At 42.5% G+C, this 24,706-nt stretch overlaps 3 protein-coding genes and 1 long non-coding RNA gene across 6 annotated transcripts; 3 read left to right on the forward strand and 1 right to left on the reverse strand.

Moving 5' to 3' along the window:
* Positions 1-392: 392 nt before the first annotated feature.
* On the forward strand, positions 393-2,279 carry LOC127775216 (nascent polypeptide-associated complex subunit alpha-like protein 1). The gene is made up of 4 exons (XM_052301543.1): positions 393-557; positions 950-1,034; positions 1,537-1,661; positions 1,754-2,279. The coding sequence occupies exons 1-4, from the start codon at positions 486-488 to the stop codon at positions 2,087-2,089; spliced, it is 618 nt and encodes a 205-aa protein (XP_052157503.1). The 5' UTR covers positions 393-485; the 3' UTR covers positions 2,090-2,279.
* A 2,516-nt stretch (positions 2,280-4,795) lies between these two features.
* On the forward strand, positions 4,796-8,198 carry LOC127772660 (eukaryotic peptide chain release factor subunit 1-2-like). Its single transcript, XM_052298616.1, has 3 exons — positions 4,796-4,949; positions 6,516-7,983; positions 8,062-8,198. The coding sequence occupies exon 2, from the start codon at positions 6,544-6,546 to the stop codon at positions 7,864-7,866; it is 1,323 nt and encodes a 440-aa protein (XP_052154576.1). The 5' UTR covers positions 4,796-4,949; positions 6,516-6,543; the 3' UTR covers positions 7,867-7,983; positions 8,062-8,198.
* A 158-nt stretch (positions 8,199-8,356) lies between these two features.
* Positions 8,357-21,274, reverse strand: LOC127772661 (uncharacterized). 3 transcript variants are annotated; one of them, XR_008017435.1, is made up of 4 exons: positions 20,666-21,274; positions 19,439-19,588; positions 18,642-19,295; positions 8,357-8,419 (listed from the first exon to the last, which is right to left on the reverse strand). It is a non-coding gene; the product is annotated as an uncharacterized LOC127772661 (long non-coding RNA). The 3 variants fall into 3 exon arrangements; XR_008017436.1 differs by lacking the exon at positions 8,357-8,419 and adding an exon at positions 8,893-9,284 and having other exon boundaries at positions 19,231-19,295; XR_008017434.1 differs by lacking the exon at positions 8,357-8,419 and adding an exon at positions 15,388-15,972 and having other exon boundaries at positions 19,231-19,295.
* Positions 21,275-21,494: 220 nt separating this feature from the next.
* On the forward strand, positions 21,495-23,902 carry LOC127772659 (cytokinin dehydrogenase 9). Its single transcript, XM_052298615.1, has 5 exons — positions 21,495-22,101; positions 22,180-22,307; positions 22,391-22,651; positions 22,753-23,015; positions 23,100-23,902. Exons 1-5 carry the CDS (start codon positions 21,510-21,512, stop codon positions 23,419-23,421), a joined length of 1,566 nt encoding a protein of 521 aa, XP_052154575.1. The 5' UTR covers positions 21,495-21,509; the 3' UTR covers positions 23,422-23,902.
* The last annotated feature ends 804 nt before the right edge of the window (positions 23,903-24,706 follow it).

Consider the following 24,706-nt stretch of genomic DNA (forward strand, 5'->3'; position numbering starts at 1 on the left):
AGAAGAGAGGGGAGAAGTAGATGAAGAAGGTGAGGTGGCCATTCATATTTGGTACCAACATGTATTTTATTTTTATTTTTACTGACTAGGATGCCACATCAATGAAACCAGCCCTCCATAATATCGAGCTGACTTGAACAATTTTTCCAAGATGAGAAGTGAAAATTTATGGTATTGCGGTTTAGGGGTGTAATTAAACTCAATATAAAGATGAGGAACGGCAAGTGAACTTATTCCTTTTCGCCATTTACGTGGATGAAGCCCATCCAACCTAAGCCTAATTAATTAGTCCAGGTTGGTTTTCATGGGTCGAGTGGCATCAGATGGGACTGGAAATTAGCGGGCCACACTAAGGCCCATTAACCCATCTCAGGTATAAAAATTAGGTTGCCCAGCCGACGCCGGCAACTCCATTCGCTGCTCTAGGGTTTTTCCCTTGCTCGTCTGCGCCGCCACCTCCTCCACCTCCTCTTCCCCTCCCAACCATGACGGCGGCCGAGATCGAGAAGCAGGAGGAGGAGCTCCGCGCCCAGATCGAGGAGCAGAAGCTCAACGAGGTGAGAGATCTTGGTCGGCTGCTCGGAAGTCTAGTTTCTATGCCTGGTCGGGGGGCGTTGGGCGGTGAAGGCTTTGCTTCTGTTAGATTCATTCTCTGTGCTTGATAGGATCTGAGTGCGTGGTGATAGGATTCGGCTGCAGTTGCTGCAGAGTTGGTTTAGGCTGGTGGATTTATCCCGTAGAGTTTGCGTGGTGAGATTGGATCGCTCTGTGTTCTTTACTGTGCGTTGCTTCCCGCGCCGCGTTGTGTTTTTCTTCTTCTTCTTTACAATGGTCAAGTAGAGTCTGAGTTATACCCAGCTAATCGATGGAAGAAAGTAGAATTTGGCCCAATTATGTGATGTGCGCTGTACGAGTGAAACCAATTATTTTTTTTCTCCATTTCTTTCAGGGAGATGAGCCAGTCGTTGTTGAAGATGACGATGACGATGAAGATGATGACGACGAGGATGACAAAGATGACGATGATGCGGAGGGTATGTGAAACTTTACTCGATTCAAATGTGTCTTTGGCTAGCGTTAATTTTAAGAAATGATTCAGCTGCGGCATATTTATAGTACACATAGTATGCGATTCTTGTTTAATTAGTTGGATTCTGAATCCCAGCTCTGTGAAGTTCATTTCAGGCTCACTGCACACATTTTGCTATTAAGACAACATTGTTCATAGAACAGCTAAACATTGTCACTACTTGGTTCACATAGATGTGAACTCCATATTGCGGGGAGAATTTTTACCAAATTGTAACTTAGTCTTGCAAGTGCTGATCTTTTTGGTAATTCTAATCCTAATACTGTAATGTATGTTCTGATATTCTGATCCTCATCCTGTAATATATTTTTCCTGTTTAGTAATTCTTCAAAAGGAGATGATGCTTTTTAGCTTTTTTCCAAATGATCGATTGTAGCTTTTTAGTTCAAACTGCAGTGGAGCCTGAACTGACTTGTTTCTAAACACAATACTCTCTTTTTTACCAGGAGGTGATGCAAGTGGAAGATCTAAGCAGAGTCGTAGTGAGAAAAAAAGCAGGAAGGCCATGGTGAAGCTTGGCATGAAGTCTATCACTGGTGTGAGCCGTGTTACTGTCAAGAAGAGCAAGAATGTGAGCTTACGACTGCTCTTATCTAGCCAATCTAAATAGTTCTATTAGTTGGATTCCTGTTGATGTTTGCTATTTCTTTTGCCCCATTTCAGATCCTTTTTGTCATCTCCAAACCGGATGTCTTCAAGAGCCCTACATCCGACACCTATGTCATTTTTGGCGAGGCCAAGATCGAGGACCTGAGCTCGCAGCTGCAGACCCAGGCTGCAGAGCAGTTCAAGGCGCCGGATCTGAGCAGCATGCTCTCGAAGCCGGAGGCGTCGACAGCAGCCCAGGAAGATGATGAGGCCGTCGACGAGACTGGTGTCGAGCCGAAGGACATCGAGCTGGTGATGACCCAGGCCACCGTGTCGAGGTCCAAGGCGGTGAAGGCACTCAAGGCTGCCAATGGCGACATCGTCACAGCCATCATGGAACTCACAACTTAGCGAGATTCGCGTTCGATCATTTGATTCCGTTTCCATTCTACCTCATCTAGATGGGGGGTTTACATGTGTTGAGATGTCTGCTTTGTCGTTTGTGCGCACCATTGTTATTATTATGAGCAGTCTTGGGACGATGTAAGGATAATCTATTGAATGTCTTGAGTAAGATGGGGGCTTACTGCCTTTTCCTGCACTTGGACAATGTCAGTTGGCTTGAAATGCTTGATAGTGAAGTGAATATACCTGACACCAAACTTTCGGCACTGATGATTCCCTTTGTTCAGTGCCTAGAAGCACCTAGATAGAATCTGGATAGACTCATGTGTGCTGGTATTCTCTAGACCTGGCACTGATGTGGGCTTATCTGTGCCGGGTATTGTTTAGACTCAGCACTGAAATGGGTTCATCTGTGATAATACGTATCCAAATTCAAAATTTGGGCTAAAAAAATATTTTTGAATACTCCTACCATCTTTACTCATGCATGTACAAAGCCACAACCACTAATATCTATTTTCGCAAGTTGTATATATAATATAATTTTTGCCACTGTAAATATTTGAACTCAAGACATCATCCTCCTCACAAGCATGATGCAACTATCCTTACCAACTCACCTACGCATCAATCTTCTTAGTAAATGGATATTTTCCTTCTTAGTCTTCATAAGCAAGATTTGAATCTTGAATTTGAGTATCTAAAATAGCTCAAATGAATAAGTTGTCAACTATAAAATCATAGGTGTTGTCGAGAGCTACAATTTTCATTAAACTTTGTCGTAATCCGAGTTCATACGAAAAGGTTAAGTTCATATATCCGAAATCAGCACTAATATGATTAGCGACATCAGTGCCCGGTCATTAGAATACCCGGCACTTATGTCATTGGCAAAAGTGTCGGGTCTGTATTCTAAAGACCCGACGCTGATATACTTTCCTGCCAAAAGTCCATTCATCTCACTATAAATGTAAGATTCAACACTGATGTGTTATTCTTATGTGCTGGTTAATAACCAAGACCCGATGCTGATGTGTCGTCGAACAATCAATATTGAATGATTATCAATGCCAGGTGAAGCATGTTTTTATCATGAACTTGTTTTTGGTTCAAAACCATCTAACAGTGCCAGGTTTTGTCAAACCGGTATTAATAAAGAGGCACTGACGTGTCTTTTTTTTATATTGTATGTTTCTACAATAATTTCCCTGTAGCGCTGTACACGCTCCTCACATTTTACATTTTACTATACACGCCTCTGTCATTCATCACCCCTCTAATTAGTGGAGGATGTGAACCCGTAGCCGACCGTGGACACGCGACGGCATCGAGAAAATTGATATTTAGCCATCTTCGGGTTAGGGTTTCGTCAGAATGCCATCGCCAAATGTGGCTTCGTTGTAATGCTATTTTCAAACGACCCCATCTTGCCACACTGCCATTTCAACCAACTTTGGTTATTTGCAAATGTTTTCCGTTGTTTTTCTTATTTGGTTTGACCCAAATGCCCTTGCCTCAGTTGTGGAGGAGCGTCTTCCACCTCTGCCCGCCACCATCCTTCTTTCTCCAGTGAAATCATGCGACAATGCTTCTCTTAATCTCCATCCTAGGTTGCTCTCGCCCCAAATTGAATGAAAAAAATCGGTTCCTCTCATCCTCATCATCAATTCCCCCAATAAATCCCACTCAAATTGGCTTAACTCCGTGGTGGATTTTGAAGTCCCTCTTCAATAGCGAGCTCTACCATGGCCAGCGTTGATCTCCCTCCCCGACGAGGTGGAGGGCCTACTCAAGGGGCTGGATGCCGCAGGGTGGAGCTGACTACGGCTTGCGCGCGCTGGCCTCGCATGGTTGTCGCCGCGCAAGGCCCCGTCATCGCCGATGGCGTCAGGAGGCTAGACATTGAGGTCAATGTTGTCGGCGCCAGGTTCAGCAGCTTCCATGGTGTTCTTGACGCTCTCGCCTCAATGAGGAGCTCCGCCGCGAGCAGGTCGCCGCCCACGTCGAGGAGCTCATTGGAGAATGGGGTGATGCCGTGGTGCGCGGTCAGGTCGAGCGCCTGGTGTGCCGCGGCGCCGGCGTGGTTGGCGGTGAAGTGCAGTCCCTAACCCCCACGTCCCTTGCTACCGGCGGAGCGCTGTCACGTAGGGGAGATCTAGGTTTGGCGACAGCGGCATCTAGAGGAAGACGACAATTGGATTGGGATCGATATGTCCCACGCAAGTTTCAGATCACAGTGGAAAACATTTGTAAATAATCAAAATTGGTCTAAATAGGAGTGTAGCAAAATAGAGTCGTTTGAATATAACATTATAACGAAACCACATTCAACGTGACACCCTGACAAAACTCCGATCTGAGAGCCTGTTCACTTTGATGTCATTTTCAAACTTACCAAATTTTGATAAAGTTAAAAAAAAAAAGTGCCTACCCAAAAAATATCTCGCTGCTGCGAACGGCAACGGTTGTTCGGTGGCCGACGCCTCGCTGCGCCAGGTGTTGCGTTGCCCGCCCGCCCGCCCGCCCGCGACTTCGCGAAGGAGGAGAACCGAACCGATCAACGGGAGACCGACGCGACGCGCGGACACTTGTCCCACGCCGCACGGGTTGGTGAACAGCACACATACTCTGGCTCTCCCGCCATCTGCTACGTGTGCCAACCCCTCTTTTTTCTCTCTCTCTCTCTCTCTCTTGGATGACGTGATCTCCGCCACCACCGTCCCTGCCTCGCTCAAAACCTTCTCTTCTAAAGCTCGCGGAGCCAAAGCGGCACCAATATAATCACGCAGTGCGGACGCACACGAACATCACCGCAACCGCTCGCTCGCCGCGCCGCGGCGCCCGGCCATCTCGCTCGCTCACGCAGGTGCGCACCCCCGGCTGCCTTGCCGCCGCCTCTTCCCCTCTTCTTCTACTACTATTACTCCCTCCGTCACAAAATTATAAGAAATAGTACTGGGTAGAATGTCTTATATGATCTTATTTTTACTTGTATTTTGGGAGGGGGGAGTACTTTTGTGTCATCATGTGCGCATGTGGCTAATGGCGGGATGATTGCAAGGGTGCTCTAATTTCTTTCCATGTTTGAGGCGCTTCCTTCCAGCTTTCCAGCTCCTGTATCTGTATCTGTATCTGTATCTGTGTGTCTCTTCTTCTTCTTCTCAACTTGATTGGATTGGGCGTCTACACGGTACACGGTTAGTTTGTAAAATCAGTGGATTTTTTTTCCTGTGTGTGTGCTCTAAGATGGTGGAACATATTAATTCTTGGCTCACGATTTGGTTCGGTTGTGCCGGGTGTGTTTCGGCGTGGATAGATTTAGAGATATTTGAGATGTCTAATCTTGATTGTTGTGTTCTTTTAATAGTATGATGAGGCTCATCTCGTCGCTGTTGGATGTATTTTATTTAGACAACGCTACTATCCTAGTGTTAGTACCTTCTTGCTAGTGTACGCTTGGGTTGTTGGATCAGAAGGACCAAATAAAACATAGGGTGCAAAGTCTCGATTGATTTAGTAGTAAGTGCTGTCTCTATGCAGATCGATGCTAAAAAGATGGATCTGTTAATGATATATCATTCCAGTTTGCAAGAAGTTTTCTTGACTAGTCTGTAAAAACCTCTTAAAAATTACACTCTTTTTATGGAGATTCTCTTTTACGTCCTACTTCGGCCGAGTTTAGTTCCAAATTTTTCTTCAAACTTCCAATTTTTCCATCACATCAAAACTTTCCTACACACACAAACTTCCAACTTTTCCGTCACATCGTTCCAATTTCAACAAAACTTCCAATTTTGACATGAACTAAACACACCCTTCTGTCATAGGCTCATGTCTGAATCCAACAAAATGCCCTGCCCAGTAATTTCTGATCTCCTGTTGTGAACTGTGATCTTAGTGCAATTTCTGATCTCCTGTGGACTAAGCTACAGGGTTCGCACCTTATTTTATTTATTTACAAGAAGGCGGTAAAAACAACTTTGTTAAAACAGAGACCCACACTCTAAAATTGTTCCATTTCTGATACTTTACATTCACTTATCTGAGTGTTTGCCCCAACTGGAACAACGCACAGTGCATATGTTTCTGATGTCTGTGCTGTTTTGGATCGGATGGCTAGTCTGCTGCATATAATCATTGTAGCGTTGTGAGAACTAAAAGCTGTGTTGTGTGAATGTTGATTAAGTTACTCCATAGATTTCTTTTGGTTTGCTGTATATGGGTGTGGTTTCATTTAATATACACCATGACCAGAACTTATTTATATTTCAATGATTAAGCACGTCTACATGTTACACTGACTATATATTCATATTTAGGTCATTCTGTATGAGTTTTGGTTCATTAAAAGTATTTGTATCAGTCTTATTTTAACTTGTTCATACCAATCAATTCTTAAAAAAATAAAGTTGCCATACCTTTATTCTTTCAGGCGAAGAGAGCTGTAAACACTAGCCAAGATGGGCGAGGGACATGAAACCGACAAGAACATTGAAGTATGGAAGGTCAAGAAATTGATCAAGGCACTTGATGCTGCCAGGGGCAACGGTACGAGCATGATTTCGCTTATCATGCCACCTCGTGATCAGGTCTCCCGAGTCACCAAGATGCTGGGTGATGAGTATGGAACTGCCTCTAACATCAAGAGCAGAGTCAACCGTCAGTCCGTGTTGGCCGCCATAACTTCTGCCCAACAGAGGCTGAAGCTGTATAGTCGAGTTCCCGCGAATGGATTAGTGCTCTATACTGGGACCATTGTCACCGATGACGGCAAAGAGAAGAAGGTCACCTTCGACTTTGAGCCGTTCAGGCCGATTAACGCTTCGCTGTATCTGTGTGACAACAAGTTCCACACAGAGGCACTGAATGAGCTTCTGGAGTCTGATGACAAGTTTGGTTTCATAATCATGGATGGCAACGGAACACTGTATGGTACACTTAGTGGCAACAGCAGGGAGGTTCTTTACAAGTTCAACGTCGATCTCCCGAAGAAGCACGGACGAGGAGGGCAGTCTGCTGTCCGCTTTGCCCGCCTGCGCATGGAGAGGCGTCACAACTACCTGCGCAAGGCGGCTGAGCTTGCTACCCAGTTCTTCATCAATTCAGCCACCAACCAGCCAAACATCGCTGGTCTTATTCTCGCTGGCTCTGCCGATTTCAAGACCGAGCTGGGAAAATCTGAGATGTTTGATCCACGCTTGCAAGCAAAGGTAATCAAGACTCTTGATGTGTCATATGGAGGGGAGAGTGGCTTCAACCAAGCAATTGAGATGTCTGCAGAGGTGCTGTCTGATGTCAAGTTTGTCCAAGAAAAGAAGCTGATCGGCAAGTACTTTGAGGAGATAAGCCAGGACACCGGGAAGTATGTCCTAGGTGTGCAGGATACAATAACGGCGCTCGAGATGGGTGCTGTGGATACACTGATTGTGTGGGAGAACCTTGATGTCAGGCGATACGAGCTGAAGAACACCGCCACAGGAGAAACAGTGATCAAGTACCTCAACAGTGACCAGGAGGCAGATCAGAGCAACTTTGTGGACGAGGCAACATCAGGAGAGTTTGATGTCATCGACAAGCCGTTGCTGCTGGAGTGGTTCGCGGAGAATTACCAGCAGTATGGCTGCACCCTGGAGTTTGTCACCAACAAGTCGCAGGAAGGATCACAGTTCTGCCGTGGCTTTGGTGGGATCGGTGGGATCCTGCGCTACCCAGCCGACGTCGCTGCCTTCAACGATGACGATGACGACATGCTGGATGAGGCCGACTATGAAGACTTTGAATAGCAATCAACTGAAACTCTGATCAATCCCGGTCCGGAAGGAGCCTGCGCTGGCCCTGACCGCGTCGGGCCGGGACAAGACCCTGAAACATCCAAAAGATCGGTGCAAGAAGATTAAAATGTTTGTACTCTTCAGATTGGTTTCTTGCAGTATCTTTTTTTCTATATTCTGGCTGATCTTATTGTGCTTTGCTTTCAGGAATTGGAGAGGATCCCAGAAATTTGATGATGATGCCATGGGCATGATAAGTCTGTTCCTCTTCGCTCAAAGCTTGGAACTTGAGGATGTTCTTAAGCAACCATGGCTCCCTTCTGATGCTCCTATCAGAAGAGCTTAAGTAATACCATATCCACATATTATTCTCTCATTATCTCATGTTACTACAAATAATGAGCCAGTTTCAGCGCTGGCCACTGGCCTGCAGCATACTCTACTTGAAGAGGCTTTCGTTTGTTCCTTTTAAGTCTGTGTCTGTGGCTCTGCTGCTGCACCAGCCATTTTAACTTCTTGATTAAACCCAGAGTAGTGTGATGTGCAGCTGCTACGCTTGAGTTGCCTGTATCATGTGGCAGTATGGTTAAAGCGTCAATGATATTTGTGAAGTGTGGTTCTTAGTATTGTGATTTACACTGCTATAAGTTCATATTATACTAGTGTTATGTGTTTTTATGCTCTGAATTATGCTGTCGTATATTAAATATCTTCATGTTGCACTCGACCACTGAAATGCCGAAAATCCCCTACTTAATATCAGCAATATTTATGATGATGCAAGATTAAGGTATGTTTCAGCCTGAAACTTGCACATTGAAGACACAGATGAATACACTTTACATCCACAGCCCACAGGACTTTTAATACGGATTTGCCCATATGTTGAACATGGGTATATTAGGGTATGCCTATTTGTGAAGCTGCTCATATATATTTATACGCCCATATATTTTTGATATCGATGTGGTTTCATGTTGGAAATTTAGTCATAATTCGACATATTTTAATCCAAAATATTAAGACAATAAACGCATATAGGATATAAACTAGTGCAATTGATAAATTAGGGTATGAATTAGTGCAGTTGATAAATTGGAGCATCATAAGAATGGCACTCCACTGGAGTTTGAGGCAGTATTGCCTCTGTTGGTGTTGTCGTTCCCATTCACGTCTGTAGTGTTGTCGTTCCTGTTCACCTCCTCTCCAGTGTTCTCCGTTGACGTCGTTCCCGTTTACCTCCTTGTCTCTAGTGTTGTTGTCGTTCCCGTTCACCTCCTTGTCTTCAGTGTTCTCCGTTGACATGTTGGTGAAGGCAAAGATGAATTGTAGTAGTCACGCGTAACGTTGCCCAGAAACTTGATCACCCGTCTACTCGTGTAAGTACGCAAGCGAATAGAGTTCCGGTGGCACATGCTTGTCCTGTACACCTGTGTACAGAACCGAGAATGTGAAGGTGGTCCTGAGACTTATCATGATCCCTAAAGTTCTATTCCTGGGTCAATTTAGCTTTTATAGTCCAAACGAGTCCTTTAAATTTATCATGTGGGTTAATATAGTTCTTGAACCTACCAAAATCGCCACACGCACAAACGGTATTACCCTCCCATGCAAAATCTACAATGAGTTATCCAATTTACCCTTACATATATTATAGGAAAAGGAAAAAAAAGTATGGTGTATGTAAGAGTAAAAAATATGTCAAAAGGGTAAAAAAAAAAGAGTAGTACTATTAGGAGCGCAGTGCGTTCCTTAGTATTCCGAGCACCAAACATGTATTAGTCCAAGCCCACCTCACCCCATGTCACGTCATCCCGCACCCATTGATATCGGAGTAAACAAATTACTTCGATAATAAAAACAACTTCCCTACTTCCGATCCCACCCCACGTCCCGTCGTCATGCTCCCACTATTATCGGAGTAAATGATTTACTTCGATAAAAACAACTTCCCCGGATCTAAATCGATCCACCGTCCCAGCCCACAGATCGGTGACACACCATGGAGGAGGACGATGACACCGTGGCGGTTAACGGCGGTGGCCGGTGGCGGTTGAGGCGAAGGCGCTGCTTCGGGCCTTGTCGCCGGACGTCGGACATCACCTTAACCAGCAAGGAGGTGTTTATCTGGGTCAAGAGAAACAACCGGCGGCTGCTCCACGTCGGTGACATTGACAGAACAAGCAAGTAAGGAAATGACACTCCGATTTGTATCTGCATACTCTCCTTTACCTTCACGCATGAAGCACCAATTTCTTTTGGCAAAATTTTCTACAGGGCATCGGAAAAACGTTTAATTAGCTCGTGGACACCGCAAGAACGAGAATTTGCTATCTGGCATAAAAAACGTGTAATTAGCTCCTGGACACTCAGGGCCTTATTTTATTATTTCCTGTGAATTTGGAGAGAGAAACACTAAATAAAGACAAGTTTGCCCTTGGGTCTCGACCTGGACAGTGACGACGCATTGGGTTGGCCAACGGCGGCGACGGAACTGAACATGTGCAGCGCTTGTGTTCTGTCCCTGTGACAGGTCTAAGCGGCGGCAGCCATCACCGGGATGTTTCGCACTGTAGCCGGCGTGCGTGGGCTCATCGCCACCGATGACCCCTTTGGCGTGGAGCTAACAGACGTGTTGATTGACGACACTGATGCCGACGGAAATGTCCAGCGACCGAAGAACAACGGAGCAGCTCCACCTGCATCAGCCCGCGGTGGCCACCAGCGGAGCTCGTCGGCTTCACGGACTTCCACACGTGGTCGATGTGCAGCATCTCAAGCTCCACGGCCTCCTCCTTCTTGTCATCCTTGTCGCTGTCGTCTTCCTCGTCTTCCGGCACAACGGCGCAGATGGTAGAGAAGGCAGCGGCACGCGCATGCGTCGACTGTCGCCACCGGCGGCGGCGTGCGTTGGCGGCCTGCGTGGGTGTGGCAGCGGGCGACACAGAGCGGGCTCGCCTTTCTCCCCCTCTCCCCAGCGCACTCACCGCGCCGGCCGCCGCACGGAGGAGGTGGTGGCGGTGCTCTGGCTGGTGTGAGGGCAGGGGCAAAATCGTACTCTCACTAATGTTTCTCTCTCCAAATTCACAGGAAATAATAAAATAAGGCCCCGAGTGTTCTGGAGCTAATTACACTTTATTGTGATGTCCGACAACAGATTCTCGTTCTTGCGGTGTCCACGAGCTAATTACACGTTTTTTCGATGCCCTATGGCAAATTTTGCCATTTCTTTTTGCAAATCAAATTAATGTGCAATCTCCAATATTACTTGATCTGAATTAATGGGCTGCACAGGCCCTATATTTGCACATCGTGCTCCATATTGCTAGCCGCAAAGGATAGGGTATAGTCCGCTGGTGATGGAGGTTGTTTGCTATTTTTTTTGCTCGTCGTCCTTATACATGAATGAGAATGTTTTTTTTCATTTTTTTCATGCTTGCTAGATGATGGATGGTTGCTACTGCGCAACGTCGAACCCATCTCTATACCACGTCGCTACACCCCTCCATGATTCCATCGTCGACTACCACTCGCCACCCGGTTGCTCTCTCCACTATAGGACTGTCAAAAAAACTCGAGGCTCGCGAGCTGCTTGATTCGAGCTCGGCTCGAGCTCCAGATGAGCCGAGCCCGAGCCTCTCCCTAAGCTCGCGAGCTTTGTCGAGCCGAGCTCGAGTTTCCAACGAGCCTAGTAATATATGATTTTTTTTGTTGTTATTTAATAAATTAGGAGATCAAATATGTTATTTGTATGCCTTTTATTGACATCATATATTTATTTTATTCTTTTTTCCTCTTCTATTAATATGATGAACTAGAAATTAATTATTTTTTTAAAGATTATCTTTGAAATATATATTGTTTTACTTAAAAATCAAGCTCGGTAGTCGAGCTCGAGCTTGATCGAGCTCGAGCCGAGCCTGTCGGAAGGCTCGAATATTTTATAGGCTCGGCTCGAGCTCGGCTCAAGCTTGTATCGAGCTCGAGCCTAGGCAGACGAGCTCGCTCGAGCTCGGCTCGTTGACAGCCCTACTCCACTACCTGTCACAAGATACAGATCAGCATCTCCATCCTTATAGCAAGATCTAGCAAAGCCACCAGGATCCTAGTTTTATGATGGATTTTTGGCTGAATCAATTTTTTTCTTTTCTAGTTTGATTCACCTATGAGTAATTTTTATCACTTGTGTGTGATTGAGCCTGTAATTTTTTTTATTCGTACGGCCATTTTGTGATACATATTAACAATATTCTTAGTATCAGTTTTTTACTCTATTGAACACATCAGTAAACATATTACTACATGGTTGCTACGAAATCATGGGCTATATAGAGAGGAATGTGGTAATTGTTTTACTCGCAGACCATGAAGTCTAAGTTTTTACTCTTATACTGTGTACTGAACACATCAGTAAACATATTACTACACAGTGGCTACGAGATCATGGGCTATATCGAGAGGAATGTGGTAATTGTTTTACTCGCAGACCACGGTACACAAACTTGTTAGGTGGGTGCAATTCAGTGCACGAAACTAGATCATGGGCTATATCGAGAGGAATGTGGTAATTGTTTTACTCGCAGACCACGGTACACAAACTTGTTAGGTGGGTGCAATTCAGTGCACGAAACTTGTAAAATGCTCGTTTTGGTATATGAACTTGTCTGGTGCGTGCGGAAGAAGGCGAAAAGGACACTACATGGCTAATCTTATTGATTTAAGGGCTGTTAGGATACTACGTAAACATATATATGAGAAGGTTGATATTAGACATACACCTCTTCAATGAAAAATAGAATAGGATATAGTGATAGTAGAAAAAGTTTTAAAAAAACTGAGCAATGATATAAGGGTTAGAAATATATGAAAGTCATCATTTCCATGATAAAGGACAGTTGAGACTAAAATTATAAATATTGCATGTCTTATACATACTCACTACACGTATGCATGTCATCCTAATCAACATCAGTTTTGTAAAATTAACATTGCCAAGTTATTTTGGTCCTTGTTCGCACGAACTAGACAAGTTCGTGTACTGAAACGAGCATTTTATAAATTTATGTACTAAATTGCACCCACCTAACAAGTTTGTGTACAACCAATGCAATTTACTCCAATATTTATAACCATGGTAAAAGAATTACTACGTTGTAAGCCGGTAGTAATTCTTTTACGACCATCTAGGAATGGAGGGGCATTCATGCGAGATAAATTTGTTACTTTTAAGAAGCAGATGTGGGAGGCTGGGAGTAAATGAAAAACTCCACAGAGTAAATTCGTTACTTTTGAAAAGGCGTTACTTTTGAAAAGTGGAGAGACTGGAAAAACAGAAAACTCGGAAAGAAAAACTAGATAGTAAATATTTTACTAAAACATGAAAACAGAAAAACTAGAGAGAAGGAACTAAAAAGGAAAATCCTAGATGGTTAATATTTTTACGGGATCCTTTGATAAAGCACGAATAAGATAAAAAAGAGAAAAAAGAAACACGAATGGTGGGGTGGTAAAAAAACGAACTGGGTGGTAAAAAACGAACTAAGGAGATGTAGGATGCGAAATAAAGATTGGGTGGTAAAAAAGGGAAAAACTGGGAGGGAGCGTTGTGCGGCGCTCGCAACAATATTCTGCTTTGTACTTTGTTCCTATGGTATATATATCTAATTCATCCTTACTTTTTTTATTTTTTTCTTTTTTTTTGTTATATGTATAAGGGTAAATTAGACAATTCACTATATATTTTATATGAATGATGATATGGTATATCCATACGACGAATTCGGTAAACGAGCGAAACTTTAAGGATACATTGACTATTCTCCCAAAATGAAAAGTCATGCGCCACGGTTTTACCACCGTACTACTGGTTTCTATTTTTCAGTGCAAATTACTCTGTCGAATTTGAAGCAACAAATTATTCTTCGCACGCACACAGCTTTACACGACAACCAGATCACGGATAAGCCGGCCAACGGATGGAGAGATATGGTATCTCCAGGCCGACCAAATAATCCCACTGACTAGTGGCTACAGTGCAAATGATCCCTACTGATCAAAAGCTGCACCGTTGCTGTGTGTGGACCTTAATTTGATGCAAATTCGACAGATAACGGAGAGCGTATGTGCGCTCCTGTCAAATAAAGATTTGCCTATCTGTCCATTTGGGAATTTTGGATCATTGTTTTTTCGGTCTAGGAACGTGAGAGTTCATCATTGACATGATAATTTTGAGAACGTTCCTGTTAAGGGAGCAGGAGTTAAACCGGATATACTTCTATCACCATGAATTCATCAACCATAATACCATATGGAGTACTCCATCCATCCCAAAATATAAGCATTTTAGAATAGTGCCAAGTTAAACACTTTTAACTTTGACTATTAATAGCACAGAAATTAAAAAGATCAATCATGTAAAATTGATATTACTAGATTTATCATTAAATAAATTATCATAATATGCAACTCTTTTAATTTAAAACATCTAACTTTTATAGATGCTATTGGTCAAAATAGTATTTCAAAGACTATATCGAAGTCTAAAACTGCTTATATTTTTGGACGGAGAAAGTAGTCCAGAAGATTTCACTAATCTATGAACCTTTGACCTAAGCTTTCCAATCCGACCTTTCCTACGAACCCCTAACGTTCGCCGCCCCAACTACCAATTGCAAATGTTTGGGTTGCACAAATCCAATATACTCATGTATTAGTATTTTTTGACACTACTAATAAGTATAGGCAATACCAATTCTCTCCTCTCTTATAAACCACATCATCTCAATCATCCTTAGCCTTTGGATCATCGATCCATGATACAAACCGTCTCCTCTCATAAAGTTATACACATCATCTCAAGTATTCTCAATTATTCCTAGCATTTATGCTAAATCATCTTAGGTTATGTTCTTCCCCCTCTTTTCCCAACTCACCATCCTCATTTTTCACACGCACGCTTCCCAAACTACTAAACGATGTTTTTTTTTAAAAAAAATTCTATACAAAAGTTGCTTTAAAAGGTCATATTATTCTATTTTTCAAGTTTTTTAATACTTAATTAATTATGCATTAATAAACCACCATATTTTCCATGCGGAGAGCCAATTTTACCTCCCACAGCCATTCAATCATTAATCGATTCTCTTTTCTTATGGAGAGCCAACTTCACCTGCCACAGCCATTCAATCATTAATCGATTCTCTCTATTCTTATGGAATTGCGTAATCTCAATTATTAATTTTATTCTTTGGGTTATCTCCAAAAGATGTGAATTGTACAAGGCACATGAAATCGAACCAGCCAGCTTCAAAGCAAATATACTAGTCATACAACTGAATTTACCGCTGCAACAGGTACCATTTCCATCTATTTTCTAAATGGTTTAAGTATTCTCTCAACACCATCTGACTTGCAAAAGTACTCATTCAATTCAATTTCGCCGTATTTATCCAAGGCACATAAAAAAATTATTGTCTTTCCTGTTGGACACGCGCAAAACATGGCTTTACCTGAGTTCACAATAAAAACATGGTAATTTAATAGATGACACCGCGTCGGTTATTTCATCATTTTCAAATTGTATGGAAGAGAAATATTTTAAAATAACTAGAATGCCCTTCTCATCCGTGTGAACAAGGCAATACATCTAGTTTGAACCGGATTATACCCCCACCTAGTCTCTCCGCTCTTTCTTCCAAGTTGAGTGGATATTGTATTTTAATGACTACAGCGTCCTCTAGCAAATTACCATATTTTAGATGTCTCCAAGTAAAGCTACGTTTTAACGGTGTCCACTAGCAAAGATCACAATATTTAAATATAGCCTGTTTTTTAGGATGGCAAATTTTATCTTTATCCAATTCATTCCTGCAATGGCCTGTAGCCCACAGCACGCATAGACCACAAAAAGCACAACATTTGTTTTTACAAAAGAAGCCTGCAAGAAGATACTCCCTACACGATAGACATATGTTACTGATCAAGTAGGGGACACAGTGGATGAACTAGCCAATCGAGACACAAAGGGTGCACGTGACATCGAGGTTTAAGTCTTGTAGCCGAAGCAGTGCTGCCTTTTCCGTTGTTTGCTTTACTGTTGCAAAGTGGAAGCGGTATTCTCTTCATCCCAAAATATAAATAGGTTTTACACGGAGATTAAAAAGTTAGTAGAATTAAATAGGAAATGGTTATGATTGATTCAGAGTAGGTGCAAACTAAAATTTAATACAATATTATTATGATTAGTTGAGAAAAGAGAGCATATGAAGATATTATATTTTAAGATAAATTTTAAATACTAAAATTTTATTACAAAAGTCAACAGTATTGTATATTAAAAAACAGAGGGAGTATATTTTAAGACGGAGGGAGCGTAGCAGTGGACAGGGTTGGTTCACTGACCGGGTCTCCTGTTCTAAAAGGACTTGAAAAGCATCTATGCTGTGCAAACCCCCAAAGTTTGGGGCTCCTGCCTCCATTTCCAGGAACCGACACGGAAGCCAAAAGGCCCACGCCCCCAAAAAAGCCGAAGGATGTGTCAAGTGGGCCACGTGAAAAAGTGTGGGCCCATCCGTGTCCACTTAACTGCAATTCTAAGGCCGGGCCACAGGCGACGATCGCGCCCATGGCAGCATTCTTTCCCCTTTTCGGTCGCCGATGCGATGCCCCTGGTACAGTGCATGGCTGGGACTGAGGGACCATGAACTCCCTTGGCACTGAGGAAGATGTACATAAACAATATGCTAAAGGCTGCGTTCGAACATGAAAGATCCCAACCTTCAAACTAATTCAAACTACTAAACGGTGCGTTTTTTAAAACAAGTTTTTATACGAAAGTTACTTAAAAAATCAAATTAATCTATTTTTTATAAAAAAATTAGCTAACACTTAATTAATCACGCACTAATGGACTATTCCGTTTTCCGTGCGGAGTAGATGGGTTCCCAACCCATCTTATCGAACGAGATGGGTTCCCAAACCATCCTTTCGAACGTAGCCTTAAATGCTACTACTAGCTAGTAGCTACACGTTGGAAATTGGAAGGATAAGGGTGGTTTATCACTTCTAGAACTTTCTTTCCACTTGGGGACTTCCTCTTGTTGCTGTGACCCAAGGCTGAGTCCATTTCTTTCCTTTTCAATGCACCTCCCTCACTTTTCATATGCACGCACTTTTTAAACTGCTAAACGTTGTGTTTTTTAAAAAATATATATATACAAAAATTGTTTTCAAAAATCATATTAATCTATTTTTTAAAAAACAGTTGATACTTAATTAATCATGCGATAACCATCACTTTATTTTGCGTGCTGAGATGACGGTTCCTAACCCTCACTCCCTCACTCCCAAACTCAGCTTAAGGACTTAATTTGGGATTTAAGGTCTATTTTTTCCCCTCCTTGCATGACTTCAGGACTTTTTTGGGATGGTTTGAGGTTAACCCAATCGCATCTTAATGGCAAAGATTTTACATTTCAAAAGACTTGCGATAGTTTTTTTTTTTACCAATACCCAACCACGATAAGACCATTGCTTGCGTAATGTTGCTCCTAGGCAGTGGCTCCGTGTGGCATGCTACAGCCCGAGGGGCGACCACAATTGCTCCAATAGAAGCTGGAGTCCAAATTCCTAAACACTTTTGAAGTCTGAGCTACGGCTTATAAGCTAAGAAAAATAAATGAAGCAAATCAAAAATAACTTTAGGGTAAGGTTTTTATACTTCTGTTCTTTGATTGAGGTCCAAAAGGCAAGCTAAATAACGAAAAAAAAAACCAAAATCAACTCTAAAAGGTAAAGTTATAGAATTCAAATTCGGACTGCAGCTTATAGGCCAACAAGCAGCTAACGGCCAATAGAGACAGGCAGACGTATTTAGGCCAGTGACAGCATTTCAAAGTCAATCTTGTTCATTAAGGAATCGAGAGTTTTTCTATAAAAATTCTGTCAAAACATAGCCCGACAAACAACCGCTGCACGCACCGCATGATTCCAGAACTCAGAAAGAAAGAAAAGAAATGGCCCTGTCATCCTGCACGGCTTTGGCAGAAGCTATCTCGATCTATCTCGATCTCCAGAATCATTCCAAGCAAAAGCAGAAGTGCAAGTGTAGTGTAGACGTCTCTGGTGACCGCGGCATCAACGGCTGAATAGCAGCCTGAGCCTTGGGCAATTGGGCGTCCAAGGTGGCATATACCAGAAGTGGGCATTGTTGGCTCCAACCAACCTACTGTCCACTAGCTCTCCTGCCCACTGATCTGGATATTGGTGGAAAGTGGGCTTGGGCAATTGTATGTGTCACGTACTCACATATGTGGTGTATGTGGATGTGGTCATGCTAGGCTTATTTTCGCATTGGATATTGGTTTTAGAAGAATATGACTCAAAATTGATTTTGGAAGATTACAACTTAGGCTATGTTTGGATAATGGGAAATGAGGTGTAAGATTGGGATTGGGAAATAAATGAAGGGTTAGAATTAAATGAAATAGGAAGAATGAATGGTTAGGATTTAAAGATGCCTTTTGGTGTGTGGGAAATTATTTCCCTAACCTATTAGCCAAACAAGGCCCTTAAGGATAAAGACCATACTCCCTTGTCAGGTTAATTTTTTGAGTTGTGAATGAAGGCCTTAGTTGCAGACTTGCAGGGTTTCAAAACATGACGATAATCGCTCGGTTATCTTGGTGTGGTTATCAGCCTTATCGAGCCGGTTTGCATTTCAAAACCGCTAGATAAATCACCTAAGTTAAAACACACACACATGCAAACTATGATTATTTGAAACTCACCAATTTTCATAGATAGCTAGTCAGCTATTGACAAAACCACTCGGGGGCGGTTTTCGGTGGCCAATTGGTTTTGCAAACCCTCTGCTGTGACTTTGGTTGGGAAATCTGGCCCGAAAGTGTTGTTCCAACGTCCAGAGGGGCCTGGTCACAGCAGACAGAGAGGCAGGCTAGGCCATTGGTGGGCTAACATGCCGTGTGGGGGACTCCTGCTGGGGACTGCGGGCAGAGCCTACTGATAATCGACAGCACGGAAGGAAACAGCAAAGGAGCAGCTGAAAGCATGCAGTCAGATGCGGATCAATGTCACCTTTGCGAATTGCATGTCATGGATTGGGGAATCTAATCTCTATTCTGGACTCAGCCTACCATGGCCATGTGAGGGTAGTGCTAGGCTCCTTTTGTCAAGATGGGCACATTTCGATTTAACCATCCATTTACTTCAACGAAATAGTTTTTGTGACAGAAAAAAAAAGGAGCTTAAAAGAAGCAGCAATATTCCAGCGCCCGACAGTTCCCACTTCCTAGCCAGATAAAATTAGAACAGAATAAAAAAAACAATAATGTTTGAGAGTGATTTGCTTCACGATACCTGTGGTTCTATTGAGGCTTGTGTGATATTTCTTGGGTTAGAGAGTGGCAATTCTCTGTCATTCCCTGCACCACAAACAGAAAAGGAGCTGTCAGTTTGCATATCCCAGTTCCCACTTAAGGACCAAGAAACCCAAAGTATAACCAATCCTCCTTTTCAAGTCAACAAATAGGTCATGTGTTGATATGTTTGATAAAAAAATCTCTACCTTTCGTTTTCTTGGAAAAGATGTATACTCTTTTGATAGCTTATTGCGTGTGCTCTCAAGGAAGAAGAGCACTACAGGAAGTCATTCCTTGATATTGATATTAGGTATGCCACTCATGGGTGGTATGCAGGCATGGCATCAGCTACATTTCTGCAGTCAAAGGTAAGAACAGGATGTTATTTTGCCAAGAACTACGTAAATATAATTGACAGAGTGTGATGTTCCTGTAAATTTCTGGTTGGTGGACAGGTCGGGTAGACATGGTATTATTTGTTGCAGTGTTCAACATTTTGGTTTATTCAAATGTACCCTTTAAAATGTACAATGCATCAATTCTGAATGGATAGTAATGCAAAGAGTCTACCAATTTGTTGTTCAGACCTTAGGGGATCTAGCTTTGCTAATTTCCTCCCCCCAATTCAAGTAACCACTATGTAGAACGAAAAAAAGTCTGAATATTGTGCATTATAAAAGGATACCAGAGCAGGCATCTTAATCAAAAATGGAAGAATTATACATGTTTTTGAATTTTGCACATGATACCTATAAAACTCAAATAAACACCATGCCTGAATCCCGATTGCTAATAATTGAAGTAAACAGCTGATATAACATAAGTTCACTGGCGCATGTATCAAATTATTCACACAAGGACAATCTGTGACAAAAGTTAGGCATAAACTTATCCCTAAAAAAGGTAAATACTTAGTTTTCCCGGTCCCCTCATTTCCACTTTGCTTTACAAAGTCTGTCCAACCTAGGTTTCCTACGCTTGTGGATTTACCAGATATCTTCAGAACTGCAGCATAAACTGTTGTCTAAGCTCCTAAGTGTAAAAAGCAGACATGCCAGAGCATTCAGTTTGTTTCACATATCTGCTCACATTGCCTTCAGACAGATATGATCAGATACGAGAACCACAATGATCCGTTGATTCCCATGGTAGACTCTAACAGGCAGCAACTTGGAAAAAAATTACCCCGAGAACATGGCAGTGTTGTTTTGGATAAACCTTAGGATGGCAACAGCATGCATGTGGGCAAAGGAATTCTACATTATCAAGCAAAAGTTTCTGGTCACTAAAAAGGGACAAACATTTAAGTGATCCATGTCCATACAATTGAGCTAGCACAAAATATCAAATTCCTGAACCACAAAATATTGAGAAAGAATTATATCATTGATGTATCAACTTGTCTAAAAATGGCCAGACAGAAGCTTTGTTACCTGTTTATATGTTCTGCAAGAAATTGATCTTCATGCAGTTGGAAAACAGGCCCCAACATCCGAAAAAGAAATATGGGAAGAAACTTAATCAGATATGCTTGAGAGGAGGCTTGCCACTTGTAAATATGAAAGCACAGAGATAGCACTTTGGCTCATCCTCGCAAAGACCAACATGAATTTTTGCATGAGAAATCGAATTTGAGGGATCAAGCAGGCCTGCTCAGGAGCAACCAGGTTTGCCACTTGAATACCTGATATCACTTCTTTTTCCCTACATATGACTTCATCAGAATCTCAATCCTTCTGAGATCCACACCAGATACACGCTCAAAACCCATCTCTGTTCACTGCACCTGCTTGATCTCTTCTATGTCACTGTTCCTCTGAACAAGCTGTAGTGAAAGATATGTACTGTGATAGACTGAGTTTACTAAACGAATGCATCATTTTTTCCCTGCATCCAATCACTTACTGACAGATGCTGCACCATGCTTGAAACAGAAGCCAAGGAAGAAAGAACATTAGCATCTCAAATAGAGCCATCAACCACCGCAACATAGCTTCCTCCAAAAGAAACATGTATTCTACCAAATTTTGTAAGCAGCACATCCTCACATGGGTTTCTAGTCTACCAAACAGTGCCCAATACCGGTTTGACCATGCCACTTCCTGCACCAGTCCACATACATACCCTTCAAGGTTTTCCTTTAAATCTCCTTCTCTCCCTCCATCTCCACTCCCATCCCTCTGCTCTTGGCAGTGAACAACTGTCCTCCTGCACATTTTGTCTTCCTCTCAAAACATTGCCACAGAATATTGTTCATTCTTGACACGTAGAAGAGCCATGAGGCCATCACTCTTGCAGTATCTGAAGCTGCTCCTGTTACTTGCCCTTGGTGGTGTCACCACCATGCATGTGCCTAAACAAGATGTGCCATCATCCCTGGAGGCACTCACCCTTGATGGCCATTTCAGCTTCCACGATGTGTCTGCTGCTGCACAGGACTTTGGCAACCTGTCCAGCTTCCCGCCGGTTGCGGTGCTTCATCCTGGCTCAGTGGCTGACATTGCCACAACCATCAGGCATGTGTTCTTGATGGGTGAGCACTCCACGCTCACAGTGGCAGCCCGTGGACATGGGCACTCGCTGTATGGGCAGTCCCAGGCTGCTGAGGGAATCGTCATCAGTATGGAATCCCTCCAGAGTAACACAATGAGGGTGAACCCTGGCGTATCACCCTATGTCGATGCTTCAGGAGGAGAACTCTGGATAAATGTTTTGCATGAGACTCTGAAGTATGGTTTAGCACCAAAGTCGTGGACGGACTATCTCCATCTCACGGTTGGAGGCACACTGTCGAATGCAGGAGTCAGTGGGCAGACCTTCCGGCATGGCCCACAGATCAGCAATGTCAACGAGCTGGAAATTGTGACTGGTATGAGAGAGACCTATATAGCATGACGATTTGAACAATTTAATGTAACTAACTCTCTATAATGACTGGCAAATGCAGGAAGAGGTGATGTTATCACATGCTCACCTGAACAAAACTCTGATCTCTTCCATGCTGCCCTTGGTGGCCTAGGTCAGTTTGGCGTCATCACAAGAGCCAGGATTCCTCTTGAACCTGCTCCAAAAATGGTAAGCGAAACAATTAAGTCATGTCAGCTTGATGATATTAGCATTTCAATAGCATACTCATGAGTTAATCAGATGGATGACAGGTAAGGTGGCTACGAGTTCTCTACTTGGATTTCACAAGCTTCACCGAAGACCAGGAAATGCTCATTTCAGCAGAGAAGACATTTGACTACATCGAGGGCTTTGTCATCATAAATAGGACAGGCATCCTGAACAACTGGAGGTCGTCCTTCAATCCGCAGGACCCAGTGCGTTCTAGCCAGTTTGAATCAGATGGAAAAGTGCTCTTCTGCCTTGAGATGACAAAGAACTTCAACCCTGACGAGGCTGATGTCATGGAACAGGTGAGCCAACCATTACCCTTATGTCACTAAAGATGTTTATAAACCAAGTAAAATGAGGTCAAGTTTGAGTCGTTGAATTCTGTATGTATATATGTTTACAGGAGGTCAACACACTGCTGTCTCAACTTAGATATATGCCTTCCTCCTTATTCCACACGGATGTAACATACATAGAGTTCTTGGATAGGGTACACTCTTCTGAGATGAAGTTGAGAGCTAAGGGCATGTGGGAAGTCCCACACCCATGGCTTAATATCATCATTCCAAGAAGCATGATCCATAAATTTGCGAAGGAGGTCTTTGGGAAAATCCTGAAAGACAGTAACAATGGTCCCATATTACTCTATCCAGTGAACAAATCCAGGTAACAAGCTTTGTCTCTGAATCACAGATACCATGGAGATGCATCATTAAGTGAATAACCATTCTTGTTAATCATTTCATGCAGATGGGACAACAGAACATCAGTAGTCATACCAGATGAGGAAGTTTTCTACCTGGTGGCATTCCTATCCTCAGCACTTGGCCCCCATAACATCAAACATACATTGGACCTGAACTACAGGATAATAGAGTTCTCTGACAAGGCAGGTATTGGAGTGAAGCAGTATCTCCCAAACTATACCACAGAACAGGAGTGGCAGTCCCATTTTGGTGCAAGGTGGGACACATTTCAACAGAGGAAAAAAGCCTATGACCCCTTGGCCATCTTAGCTCCAGGACAAAGAATATTTCAAAAGGCATCAGCGTCACTACCCTTGCCCTCATGACAGTATCTAATGTAAATATTTATTTCCTGGGAGCAAACGTTTGTAGTTTGTACAGAACTGTAGGTAAAATTTCTTTTACAAAAGGCAATTAACTGTAGCATGGGCAACACAGTTTACTAACTACTGAATATCAGCAGTGAACTAGTGGTGCACTCATGAACATTCTCATCAAGAAGATTAAAGGAGAGCAGCATTGCCTTACTTCCAATTTTCTATGAAGCTCTTTGGAAGCAATAATTTGAGCATTGTACCAATCCAAGCAAAATGAGAATTCCAGCAGTACTTACAGCAGAAAGATAAGCTGTGCAATGATGAACTGAACCACTAACAAGAGGAACTCATGCTGAGTGCTGTGGGAATTGACGACAGTAGCAAAAAGCAGCTATGGGTGGGGCGATGATTGGCAAATAAATTTGACCATCAAAGGTGCCTGTATACACATTTAGCATGATGCATGTTCCATGAGGAATAACATATCACGTTTTCATGCAGAAATACACAATTTAATATGAAACTTATAATATATAATTTGGATGATCCAAAGTCCCCAGAAACCAGAACTAGTGAATGAGGTTCTGACGCTAAATGGCAAGCAATATAATAACACACCATATTTTCTTGAGCTAAACAGAATCAAACTTTGTAAGGGTGCATAAAAAATGAGAGGTATGGTGAGATTGCACATAATATATGCAGAGGTAATAAACTGATTCAAAGTACAAATATTTGTTGTTTTCTCTGAAGTATAACTTGCCCTAACAATAAAAAAAGATTTGAGGTATTCTTGAAAAATATAAGTTCCCCAATGAACATGGTCCCCCTTTTGTTAAAAGGTTGAGGATAAAAGTTTGAGGCACAAATATATGATCAACAAGGATATGAATTCATTTGATTAGATATGATTATCAAGTGTCAAGAGACAAACAACTTATGAAAAGAGATACATTAGTTGACCAAATAATAAAACATGCCCATAAAGCATTTGCAAAAGCATATGCGTCTACAGTAGAAAAAGGCATATGCGTCACAGATAAGACATTAACACAATCAGCACATTATATCATTAATATCTCTAAAGTTTAAACCTCTATGAATAGGGGTTTAAGGAGTAATCAATGGTCCAGACACCTTTGATGAGGAAGAGAAGCAGCAGAAAACAAAAAATAATCAGCCAAACAGTACCAGGTAGATCAAGAATGTAGAGAACTTGTGCCTATTTTCAATTTCCAATGGGCAAAAGATCACATGTTTTTGTGTTAAGCAGGAAACTATAGCATAATAAGTG

The sequence above is a fragment of the Oryza glaberrima genome, chromosome 5, assembly GCF_000147395.1.
Source record: "Oryza glaberrima chromosome 5, OglaRS2, whole genome shotgun sequence".
Classification (NCBI taxonomy): domain Eukaryota; kingdom Viridiplantae; phylum Streptophyta; class Magnoliopsida; order Poales; family Poaceae; genus Oryza; species Oryza glaberrima.